We start from the raw sequence: 13441 nt of genomic DNA, 5'->3' as shown, positions 1-13441 counted from the left end.
ACATTGTGTCAAATTTGTAGAAATGGATGAATTTTCAGCTTCATAGGAATTAAAGGAAGGAATGGACAGACTTTGATAAACTGGAAGGCAGAATGCAGATCACTGTTTTGCTTCATGTAGGTTCTTCTCTGTGTCTGGAGCTGCACTGATTATGGTGAGGCTGTGTGGCTCCAGACTACAGGCAGGCAAAAAACCCCATCAAAAGCCACACAATACCAGGAAAGAGGAAAATGTGACTTTTCCTCCTTTGTCTCCTTTCCTATGATTCCTTCCCTACCTCGTAACACCTGAAAGTGGTAAATGGTAAAAGTAGCATATCTGATTACTGTATTACAGGTTCTTGTACTAAGTTTTGTTACCTTCGAGAGATTTTTGGAAAGAGAGAACAAATCTGAGTGTTACACTTTTTGAGTTAAGGTTATCAGAGATGTGCACATAGTTGACTGGTTAAATTCAAGATGTGGGTAGGGATTTTTTTTTTTTTTTTGTCTTGTCAGAGAGGTGATTTTGTAGGAGAGGGAAGATAACACAAGAGGTTGAACTAAAAAATATTTTTTAAATGACTATCACTTTTAGCAGAAATGTTTGAATATGTTCACTAAAACTGCCGCTTCTTCCTACAGCTTCTGGAAAAACATAAGAACACAGAAAGCATGGTAGAACTGCTTGAACTCTATCAAATGGAAGATGAAGCTTACAGTAATCTTGCAGAAGCTACCACGGAGCTTTACCAGTACTTGCTACAGCCTTTCCGAGATATGAGGGAACTTGCAATGCTTAGAAGACAGCAGATAAAGGTATGGTAAACTTCTTCCTAATCGGGAGCTCAAGCTTTTTAGTTACTGTTTACTACGTTTCTTGTGCAGTTATGGGTCCCTCACAAGACATTGACCCTATTTTTCTGGTTCCTCCGCTCAGAGGAGTGTTTTTGAAGAGTAAGAACATTTCTGAAGTATGTAGCTAACAGTCATCTGTTTGTCTTACTATGTTTGACTGTTCAAATTCATTGCTGAATTTAATAAGTGAAATAACTTTGTGATTACTGGGAATACCAACTAGTATATAAAATAGAAAGAGATATATGTACAACATCCATGCTCTTATTGATTCTTCTAAAAGATTACACAGGAAGTTACTTTTAAATTAAATTTTCTGAGGTAGTCTGATAAACCATGAGAAATCTGTAGATCTTGTCTTGTAAAACACTTAAATGTGGAAGCATGTTGGAAGTATTTAATCTGTTGTAACACTTTTAACAGTATTATTTTCCTAAGAGCTAAAATAGTATTCTTCAGCTGACTTCCACTTTATTTTGGTGGAAGTGTTTTATAATGCAGGTGTTTGATTTACTTAAAAATAATTATATTTTAATACTTAACAAAAAATAATAAATGTCATCTTTCTTGCATCTCAGAAGTACTTTTGATAAAATCATTAGTTCCTATGCAGATTATTAAGACTAATTCTTCTAGTATCTATTTTGTAACGTAGAAGCCAAAATAGGTGTGTATTATTTAATCTGTTTGGCAAATGTTGATGTATCTGAGCTTGGTATTTTGTTCCATGGTCCAGTATTGGTTTAACTGCTTTCAGTTTAAACATATAGATATTTTTCTGTGGTAAGTCCAGCAATCTGAAATTAACTTGGTGAGATAATGTGATTATATTTGAAATAAAAGTGCTTTTTTTCCCCCCCCTCTGAATGATAAATGTTGCTGCATAGAATATTTGGATTAGTATCTTTTTAGATGTGTTATACATTTGAAGGTTATGAGTACTATGGTTAATAAAAAGCCTTTTTCAAAGCATAATGAGATAGTTTCCATTTTATTTGAGTTCATAGCAGAGGAAAAGATTTGGTGTTTTTTTTCTTCTGTTAAACAAGAAAAGATAAATATATTGAACAAGAAATAGGAGTTCTGATTTGTTGTTGTGGTTTTCAGTTTGTTTTTTTAACATTGATAAAGTTTTATACATGAGTTTATATTCCTCTTTTAAGACCTCATTTTCTAGGATAACTTTGTTAAACTTCAGAGGCATGTGCTGTGGTTGATAATTATAGTTACACATAATTGCATCTAATGTACATTAGGTTCTCTTCCTAACTTGGCGGTTTTTGAGTTATAAAACTTGGTCATCTGTATAATGTAGTAGAGAAAGATGCCATCTCTTGTTTTTTATTTCATTGTTTGAGAGAAAGCAGTACTTGTGCCTATGATGACAAAATATGTATTATGCTGCATAGCTGGGGTAGAATTGCTTTATAAATAGAACTTGTGGATTAAATGGTTTGTGTTAACTTTCTGCGTATGTTTTTCTGGCAGGCTTAATAATGGAACAAAGATCCTTATGTTTCAATAAGCCCTTATGGCTGGGGTTAGCTCCATTTTCATGCATAAAAGAAGTACTGCTTATGCTTACTACCTCAGTGAAATCGGAGCTTTGAACATATAATACTGTTTACATATGAAGAGCGACAAAGATAAAATTTGGTGTAGTGTGAGGAAGGAAGAAACTACAGAATGTGTTATAAAAGTGAAAAAATATATTACAAGGATAATTAAGCTTGAATACAAACAGCAATGTGTAGTCAAGATTGAAAGCTTGAAAATGGGAGATTAGTGTTGACCATGACAGAAGTAATTTTTTCTTTGCTTTTATATTTTAACTTGATTGTGTGCTATTTTTTTGGATTAATTCTTTTGATGTAGAGAAGGAGTAAAAACTAAATGTGGTAAATATAATGAAAAAGGTATTATGGAGAGGTGAAAAAGATGGCTTTTTGTGAAATGAAATGTCAGTCTGGAAAGCTGAAATTTCTACTTAGTTATGAACTAGTTGTCTTACCCTAGAACACATATTCGGTAATGTTTATCATTTTTGGGACTTCCAGCTCCAGAGACCTAGTTTTATTAATATAAATGCTTAATATTTATTTGTAAATGCTGCTCAAAATCCATGAGGACCTCCCTCTAAGCATGGTGAAATGATTATCAGATACCATGTATTCTTGAAAAAAATGTACACTGCAAGAACAGTAAGTAGTGTTTGGGACTTAATTTTTTTTTTATATATATAGATATGTGACTTAATCCTGCTTGCCCCAAGACCTGTACATAGGACACACAAGTAAAAGCCAATTTGTAACAAATGGTATCATCAAAATCAGAAATAACTCATCAAAGAAGCAAGCTTTTAGTCATTTCAAGTTTAAAATGTAATATATGCTTACTAGACATATTCTGTGTGTCTAGTATGATGACATTTTGAAAGGTAAGCATGAAAAAATGTATTGATAAGCCAGCCAAGCAAACAGAACTATAGCTATGTTCACTGAATGCTGGAGAATGTATAGTAAAGGAATTTATGATCATTATCACAATAGCTTATAAACACATGAAAGCTGTACTGAATTTGTATAGACACTTCAAAATTTCATTATTTCTGGACTATTTTATGGTTTAGATGTAACAATATGTAAAAACATGGAAATAGTGTGTTTTAGTGTGTTAATTTCACTGTTTGGGTTACTGATCCATTTTGATTTCAGGCTCTTTCATGTAACATGGGCATAAGACAAGTGTACCTTGATATTCAAATGCTGTTTTGTATGTTTTGGGCTATCTGTATATTTTTCAAAAAATCTGGAAGACAAGTAAAACCATAGGGCAAACAATATTGATAGATATTTTTGCTAGAAATTGGGTTTCTAATGAACAAAAAAAAGTTGTTATATTTTTGATCCTAGAACTTTCTCACATTTAGACCCACAAAATTTTACATTCATCAAAATAGATTGTTTCCCTGTGAAAATTTAACGTTTTTTGTATGCGAAGAGTACAGATTGCCATAGCAGAAAAGTAGGAAGTAGCAGACATCAGTAGCTGAAAACCTGAAGGTGAAATATATCTCCTGAAATTTGGAATAACCAGAGTAGATGCTCTTGCTCTGGTGCATTTGATTTCAGATAGTGAAACTGTAATTTTGTCAGATCTTCCTTATATAGCGTAGTTGTCATATGGGAGGGAGGGAACGGTTATTAGTTGATATTTGCCCATAGAACTTACTAATGGATTAATATCATCAAAGCTTTAGGTCCTTTAAGACTAAGGTATAAAATGTTATTTGATACAGGATACCAAATGTTATAGAAGATTTAAAAAGCCTTTCAAAGAATAACTTCATGGACAAAACCCTAAAGCCTTTTATATATGTACCCTTGTGTTCAGTGGTCTTCATGGGGAGAAAGAAACTACCTTGCAACTTTGAATCTTTATGATTGTGGTTAGCTAGCACAGCAGCACTGTGACAGTCTCTTGCTTGGTGCCCCCTTTCACCCCCACACTCATTAGGATGGTGGAGGCCCCAGCAAAACGGGAGTAAAAAGATAAGCAAGGTTGTTGTGGATTGAGACAATGGCAGGGAGGGCTCACTGCCAATTATGGTTCTGGGCAAAACAGACTCCAGTACTTGACTTAGAGAGGAAAGTAGGAAAGTTTATTCTACAAGAAACAGAATGGAATAAAAGCAAAAAGGGAGTAGGGTTTAGAAAATTACAACCAGCACGTTAAGATCTCCCTCCTCCATCCCTCCTTTCTTCCCGGGCCCAGCTCACTGCTCTTGATATCTCTACCTCCTCCCCCCCAGCAATGGCTCAGGGGGGCAGGGAATGGGGGATGTGGTCAGTCTGTCACAGATGGACTCTGCCACTTCTCTCTTCTCAGATGAGGACAACTCCTGGCATTCTTCCCCTGCTGTGATACAGGGTCCCTCCCCCAGGACACAGTCCTTAATGAACTTCTCTGGTGTGGGTTGTTCCCAACAGCTGTGGCTTCTGCCGATACAGGGTCCCTCACATGGGATGCAGTCCTTGGTGAATACCTCTGGCATGGATTCTTTGCCACAGTTGCAGTTTCTGCAGTTATAGGGTCCCTCCCTCAGGACTTGGCCACTTCTGGGCAAGAGTTTGATGAGCTGCTTTGTCATGGGTTCCTTCCCACAGTTACAGCTGTAGATATTGGGTCCCTTCCTTGACATGGCATCTTCCGACCATAGTATTAAAGAAGAAAATCACTGCCCCTGTCTCGTGGTCTGCAGTTAAGTGGTTGGGTCCCTCGCATGGGGGACAGCCTCCTCCAGCCGTAGTCACTGTCCCTGGCTCGGGGCCTTTAATGAAGTGAATCTCTGCCCCTTGTCCAGGGTCAGCTTTAGCAAAATGAGTCTCTGCCCCTGATATGGGGTTATTATCAAAATGAGTCTCTACCACTGATGCAGGGTCTTTCAAGAAATGAAAATAAACCTCAGCTTCACCAGTTCTCTCCATAGAATGCAGGGGAGTTTCTGCTCCAGCACACCTCTTCCTCGCTTTCATCGCTGACCTTGGAGTCCGCATGGTTGTTTCTCTCACTGTTCCTACTCCTTGCACCACAACCAGCCAGAAGAAAAAGAGGGGGCAGAAGAAGGAAGAAATAGGAAGAAGAAGAAGGAAGAAGCCTCTTCTTCCAGCTTCTTCTTAAAAAGTGATTGTGGAGGTCTAATTGGCTCAGCCCCAGAAGTGGGTCTGGCTCAGAGCTGGGGAGAGTTGCGAGCAACTTCTTACAGGAGCCATCTTTACAGCCCCTTCCCCCTTACCAGAAAAGGCTGTCATGTCAAACCATGACAATGGTCTTGTAACTGTGAGCAATGCTTCACAGTCATGTTGAGTAGGCACTATGTGTGATCAAACCCCAGGTAAAATTAGTAGGAAGCTTTCTTTTTTTCATGCATTTTTTTAAAACTTATTTTTAAGGTGCTTGGTGTTACATTAATAATAAAATGTAAGTTAAATTGTTTCATAATCAACAAGTGATGCCAGTAAAACTTTGACTCAGTCATTCTTGAAGGTCTGAATTGGATTTGTTTAAGTGAGAGCTGTTAATATCATGATATAGGTAAGAGACTACGGTCCTCATTACCTCTCTCCCGAGGGACACTGACTGCCAACTTCCTCAACAATTCAAAGTCTGTCTCTGAAAATCTAAGGTGTCAGTTCTGCTGATCATCCTCCTTGCTTCTCCAAGGATTGAGAACTCAATCATTTCATGATGACTTTGCCCTAAACGACCTCTAACCACCATATCCCCCACCAGACCTTCTTTGTTTGGGAACACCAGGTCCAGCAAGGCACCTTCTGTCTTTGGCTCTCTCACCAGCTGTGTGAGCAGTCATCCCCAACTTTTCTCTCTTATTACGTTAACTTCTCTTAGTTAAACTACTCTTTTCTTTTCCATGGGCTTACTTTCTAATTCCTGTGGAAGCATACAACTCCAAATAATGTCAGGCTTCTATAGAAATTTAGCCAAATTGTGTTCTTTAAATTGAATACTATGACTTAATATATATTTGTATATGTATTTACTTTAGCGGCACTTTATTGGACTGGGATATAATGCTCAGCCATTTAGCAAGGGGAAACATGTATATTTTACCACTTTGTCTCTGTTGTTCATTTTTCTTCTCTGGTCCTTGTCTGTCCTGTCCTGACACCATGGCAAGCATAAATGTCATTAATGACCTAGATTCTGTCTTCACCCGTTGAATGGACATTCTCTCTGAAACAATGAAGGCCTCCTCCTAGCTGGCAACTAACCACTACTCAGCTGCTCACTCCCTCTTGAGGGAGTGAGGGAGAGAATCAGAAGGGTGAAAGTGAGAAAACTCAGAGGCTGAGATAAAGACAGTTTAAGAGGTAAAGCAAAACCAAGGAATTTATTACCCACTTCCCATTGTCAGGCAGGTGTTCAGCCATCTCCAGCACACACAATAAATGGTTACTTAGGAAGACAAACACCATCATTCCAAACACCCTCTCCTTCCTTCAGCTCTTATTGTTGAGCATGATGCCGTATGGGATATCCCTGTGATCAGTTGTCCTAGTTGTGTCCCCTCTAAGGGGAAAGGCATCTGTCCTATGTATGTTTCTGGGGCTCCTTTCAAGCTTCTATTAAGGATGCCACTGTTGCTGCATCCTTAAAGCGTGCTGTTGACCTGTTATTGTGAAGCTACTTGGAGATTTCCTTCCAGACAGTAGTCATTTACTGAGTATACTGCTCAGTGTCTGTTAAACATGTAGACACAGGTATCTGAACAGATGCATAAAGCAGTAGGGAAGACAAGCATCAGTAACTGTAGCAGGTTGAACTAATCTATCCTCATAAATGTTTACAACTCCATCTTCTTCCTAGTTCCCTCAATGTCTAAAGCTCTGCAGAACTGTGACCACCTGTTTATGATTGTATGTAAATATAAATACCTGTATAGATATTTCTAAAGCAAAAGCTTCTTGGGTTTTCTCTATTTTGCTATATGGATACCCTCAGTGTGAATGATGGTATGGATGATGTACTTGGCATTGCAGTTAATGAAAAGGTGCTTCTCTTTAGGTTATTTGTAAATACTTGCTCTAGGGAACAAAGATACAGTTGTTATGCTGTCATAAATCTCTTTAGTTTGGCCCATATATGAATAATGTTCTAGCAGGTAAAACTTTGTGAAGACATGTTGCTTTGAGGCTTCTTACTCTCTTAGAAATCGTGCTTAACAAGAAAGTTACATTACTTTACAATTGTGTGTCAATTTCAGTATCAAATTACCTCATATTTACCAAGGAATAGAAAAGGAAGACTTGACTGTATTGTTTGTTATTTAGCTCCTCAGAGGAATTTGCTGGTTTGGTGTTCTGCATAAACAGAAAGCATTAACTCCACCAGTCATCATTCAGTGATACATACATACTGTTTGACCTTTATTTGGAAACTTGCTTGTCCACTCTGTAAGTGTTCTCTGCGGGAGCATTTGTACATATGTGCTCCATCAAATTACACATTACAGCCTATTTAGTAGAATTATCATTCACTTATCCTTTGTTGACATTTTTGTTTTGCGTGTTGCCTTTTTAAGTGTTTTGGAAATATTTAAGTACAACATTAGATACTTTATTAAACCACTTCAAACATTTCTCAAGAAATGAACAGATATTTAGAAGGGCATCTATATATTTTTACATGTAAAAAATCATCCCTGTAAGACATGGGATAAGTTGATATGCAGAGGTAGATCCTGAATAATCACTTAAAAAACTATAATTTGTAGCTCAACTTGAAGCTTTGTGAAATTAAAATTAACATTTGAGACATTACTACTTCAGATTAAAATGTCTGGGGACTTACAAGAGTATGAGCACTTTTGGGTTTGGAGCTTTTATATATGGTAGTGAGGTGTCTTCTTGACTGACATAAGTGAAAAATATTCAAAATCAAGGCTTTGATGTTGCAGAAACAGACTTAAATACTTTATTACTTAGATATACAGTCCTTTATCTGTAGTGAGATTACTTAATAACTTTCAAATAGTGTGTGAAAATTTCCAGTTAGGGAGCAGAAAGCAATATGACTAATTTTTAAAAGAAACTCCAAATCTTTTACTGTTTTCAGATAGTTGTCACTTCAAAATAATATTGCCTTGATCTTTGAAATTAAAAGATATTTGAACTCCCAGATGCTCAGAAAAAGTATTTTTAGAAGTCATATAAAACAAAGAAAAACTATTAAAATGTTGATAACTACTAAACACTACCCCAACACATCCCCATTTCTGGCTTCATTCTGCCTGAAGGGCAGGTGAGAATGAAAAATTCTAGTCTGGAAGAAAGCCTGGAGTATGCTTTTTATCTGAAGGTAGTAAGATATTTAACAAAAAGATACTTTCACATCAGAGTTATGTTTGAGTTTTTTATGCTTCCATTTAAGAACAGTAATGAATAGAATGAAGCACTTCAAAACAGGGTGGGATTTTTTCCATTGAGTAGAAGCCGTGGTAATTTAGTGGTAGTTTTTTCTCATTTTTGTTTCTTAGCCACACCAAAACTGGTTGCTGTTGGTAAAATAGCAGTGCTTAATTGTGTTGTTGTTCATGGACTGATTTATTTTCAGATCTCTATAGACAATGACTACCTAGGCCCCAGAAGAATTGAGAGTCTGCAAAAAGAAGATGCTGATTGGCAGAGAAAAGCCCACATGGCCGTGCTTTCTATTCAAGATCTTACCGTTAAATACTTTGAAATAACAGCTAAAACCCAGAAAGGTAGTTACTTTCTACTCTCCTGTCTGTCAAATAGAGATGTTTAAAAATTTATATAATGTTTATAATTTTCTGTATTGTACTGTGATTTATTTATTTATTTTATCAATTCTCTATGAGGAAAGTGCAATTGTCATTCCCATTTTTTTGGTGCCCATTTGAATCTTTTACTATTAAGCCTTTTCAGAACATCATCAGAAGTAAGCAGAATAGAAATTTTAGATAGAAGTTTCAAAACCACTTTCCCAATGTAATTGTGAGCTGCACTGTATTTTTGCAAAGTGTTTAGGAAGCATAGTTCCTGATGGATTCTGTGCTCTGTACAGAATATGACTGACCACCGCAGTAAGTGTTTATTACCTTTCAATTAATTTCCTTTTCCTGTCTCTGCTGCCTTTCAATAGTTTTTTTTTTTTCCCTTAGCTATAAATAGTAAGCAACAGCTTACTCCTTGGTGAAAGTTACTCTGTTGTTCAGAGCTCTCCAAGGATATAACGTTGGCATTTTTATGCTTGAAGAACATGGTAGTTTTATGAAAGAGTTGGTGCAGTAAAACTAAATCATGTGACTTGCCATGTACATCTGTGATTTCATCCTTTTAACACTTTAACTTAAATAATCAGTTTACTGGGGAAACACAGCTGAGGATGTGGTTTCATGTCACCTCTTTTAATTTGGCTGTAGGCTACCACTGACAGTTTATGTCCTGCTGTCTTCCTCATCAAACTGCAGGTTCCTGTTTCTTTCTTTGCCTTGGTGATAGTGATTGTGCAATGAGATAAATATTGTATCCCAAGAGAAAAATCTTTTTTGCTGGGTAGATTACCTGTCAACTCCATGCATGATTACTATATCTGCCTCATGACAAACAGGTGCTGCAAAATTATTCCTTTTGGTATCAACCCAATTAAGGATAACATTAAACCACTTTGTTTTGTAAAAATTACTAAACTAGTTCAAACATATTGGAATGAATTTAATTGGAGCAAATTCTAAATGTATTTAATAAGTTGGATTACTTTTCTAGTATGACAAAGACAGCAAATAAAATAGTCCATTAGCATATGTATATGTACAGTTATGTACTTTTTGTTTTGTTCACATACTTTTTTATGTAGAACAGTGTGGGGAGAACATTGGGAAATTAAATGGCTGAAGACTGTTTACAATCACAGACCTTTGATATACAGGTTGCTTGCCTCTTTTGTTACGTTTTGGGGTTTTTTGGCCTCCTGCTGTCCACAGGATGGTCTTACATACCAAAATAATAACAGATGGCAGAGGTAAAACGCCTGGGAACATAAAGGTATTTTTTTATTACCTAATAACAGCATGTAGTATCTTTCAGCACCTGCAGACTTACTGATACCCCTTTAATTGTGTGACTTTTGTGGCTTTTGCTTTGCAAAGTTAAGTGTACAATATCATTTGGTTGTTCTGTATATTGAAAATGGTGAAAATCTCATGTGTGTCAGCCTAGATGTTGTATGGGGCTCAAGATGAGAAAATCTGAATCAGGCAAGGGACTCCTGCTACTCTGAAGTCTTTCTGAAAAGTCATTCATCTCTGCATATTAAGATCAGATTATAATTTGTTTAGTCAAAGTAATTTTGTGATGCAACCTGCATTTTCAGTTAAAAGATAGATGTTATTTAATTATAATTAATTATTCTCACAGTATTGCACTGTAGTCAGTCTGAAATTTTTGATTTAAATTGTAGAGTTTTTTCACTCTGAAGATTTGTTTAAACTTACAACCACACTACAGAAATTATTAAGGGAAACTTGAGATTCTAGCTGACAATGGGTGCCTTCAGAAAATTTGGGATGCAGCTTAAGACCATGTGATAGCATTAATGAGATATTTTTATTAAGTCAAGAATTCTGAACCAGTGGTTCAAGTGTTCTGGTATTGTGTGTTCAGAATGATCCTTCAGTGTATAACAAAAACTGGAATTATAATGATAAAATGAACAACAAATAGCTAATCATATTTTTATATGAATCCTAAGAGTACTTACATCCTGGATTTGAACATTTGTAGAATGATTGCTCCATGCTATAGGAGAACTTGGTGTGCTTTGGGAAACAAATCTGTGCATTGTCTCTATGGTACAAATACTAGTGATCTGAAGAGTAGACTGGTAAACTGTCTGCCTTTTTTTCCCTTCTGTAGCTGTGTATGATCGAATGCGAGCAGACCAGAAAAAATTTGGTAAGGCAGCATGGGCAGCAGCAGTGGAACGTATGGAAAAGCTTCAGTATGCAGTTTCTAAGGAGACTTTGCAGTTGATGCGGGCTAAAGAAATCTGTTTGGAGCAGAAGAAACATGCACTGAAAGAGGAGGTAATTTTTCATACCAATAAATGGCAAAACAGAACATTCAGAAAAAACTCAAATCTTGAAGAGTGTTGATGTACTTAAAAGAAAACCTCCAAAAACCCTAAAGAAAAAACCCAAACAAACCAGAAATAACTCCAAGCCTCACAGACTTGCAATTCATTATTCTCAGCTTTTAATAATTAAAATCTGTATTGTAACTCTTGATGTAAACTAGGATGACATTTTGTACTGTTAATGTTTAGAGCTATCTGCTGAGATTAAAAAAATGAAGAGAAATAATAGGACAGAAATCTGCTGCTATGTATGTAATCTCCACACTTATTAGCTCCCAGAGGTATGACCTCTTTTTCAGAGTAGTTCTGACATTTCAAATAGAAGGTATCTGAACATTAGTCAATACACAGATGACTAGCCTGTTATACTGCACTCTCATATTTCTCTTTATCATAATTATTAAAGCAGTTTTCCAGAGGGGGTAGTGCTAGCCATGGCTTTCCTGAGGAAAGAGTGCACATGTTAAAATGTGCTTAACTGACTTGGCAGAAAAAAACCCCACGTTTATTGGGTTTTATGATACCTTCTCAAAATAAATACCCTTTTAAAATTTGCTATCATATGGATATCCAGTGCTAAGAACCGACACATTGCTTTTAACTTACCTTCTATCCAGTCAGTTACTTGTTCTTAGAGCACTTTTCAAACATTCCAGCAAAGTTTGACTAAGCCAATGGCTCTGTTGTGAAAAGATTATCCAGTGAACTCATAAGTTCAGCACTGTACAGAGTGATGGGTTTGTAAACCTGCTAGACTATGTATTTGTTTTAGGTGCTTTTGTAGAAGAGAACTTAATCTGCAAGGAAGAGAGAATACATGTAGAACCTAGGGCTTGAAAATAAAAAACTCGTTCCACTTCAATGCTCTTTAGATTTATAAGTCAAGAATCATGGGGAAACCTGAGTTCATCAGGCTGTTGCCATGCTTAGCTGAGAGTTAATGAGAGAATCCAACAATACTAGTTAGAAATATGATGTTGATGTGGTGATTTAGTCTTAGCTGGGTGCCAGACGCCCACCAAATCATTCTATCACTCCCTCTCCTAAACTGGACAGGGGAGAGAAAAATGTGACAGGAGGTTTGTGAGTCAAGATAAAGACAGGGAGGTCTCTCAGCAATTAGCGTCATGGGCTCCCAGGCCCTGCCAGGAACTTGCTCCTGGGTGAGCTTCCCACTGAGTCACAGCCTCCTTCAGGCATCCACCCGCTCTGGCGTGGAGTCCTTCATGAGTTGTGAGGGGATCTCTGCTCCCCAGTGGTCTCCATGGACTGCAGGGGCACAGCTGCCTCACCATGAGCTATACCACAGGTCACAAGGGAGTCTTTTTTTTTTAAGACCTTGTCTCCCTCCTCCCCCTCCTTCTCCACTGACCTTAGTGTCTGTGGAGATGTTTTCATGTTTTGACTCCTTGTTGCTGCTGCAGTTCAGCAAGCGCTCAGCAACTTCTTCCCCAATATGTTATTCACAGAGGTGTTACCTCCATCATTAAGTGGCCAGGCCTTGGTCACCTGCAGGTCCATCTTAAAACTGACTTGTTGTTAGCCCTGCCAGCTACAGGGGAAGCTTCTGCCAGATATTTATTTAAAGAGGCCACCCCTGTAGCCCCTGTTGCTAAAATGTAGCCCAGGCAAAACCACTACAGTTGAATATGTTTCATACATTTAGAGCCAGCTATGCATTGTCTTCTCTGTTGCACATCTTATTTTTCTCTCAGAGGAGAAATTTTTGTTGAGTGAGATCTCAGTCTGGTAAGTGAATGATTTATTTGGTTTGATGTGCAAAAGCATTAGGAGCTGCATAGGAAAAGGAGAGGTTTGTTGCAGTACACAGGGGGCTGAAAGGCTCTGAATTGAGAGTTTAAGGCTTTTGAGGATAGAAATGAGGAACATCTGATGGGTGTGCATGGGCATGTTGCTTTGGGATGATG

At 37.2% G+C, this 13441-nt stretch overlaps 1 protein-coding gene across 1 annotated transcript in view; it reads left to right on the top strand.

Moving 5' to 3' along the window:
- JMY (junction mediating and regulatory protein, p53 cofactor) overlaps window positions 1-13441 on the top strand; it is a 61503-nt gene that overhangs the window by 18773 nt on the left and 29289 nt on the right. Inside the window, exons 2-4 of the mRNA XM_010205737.2 lie at window positions 624-797; window positions 8970-9120; window positions 11294-11463. Of these exons, the coding sequence (XP_010204039.2) occupies window positions 624-797; window positions 8970-9120; window positions 11294-11463 (495 nt within the window). The remainder of the gene's footprint in view (window positions 1-623; window positions 798-8969; window positions 9121-11293; window positions 11464-13441) is intronic.

This window comes from Colius striatus, chromosome Z, assembly GCF_028858725.1.
Source record: "Colius striatus isolate bColStr4 chromosome Z, bColStr4.1.hap1, whole genome shotgun sequence".
Classification (NCBI taxonomy): Eukaryota; Metazoa; Chordata; class Aves; order Coliiformes; family Coliidae; genus Colius; species Colius striatus.
This window is presented reverse-complemented; position numbering and strand designations above follow the sequence as displayed.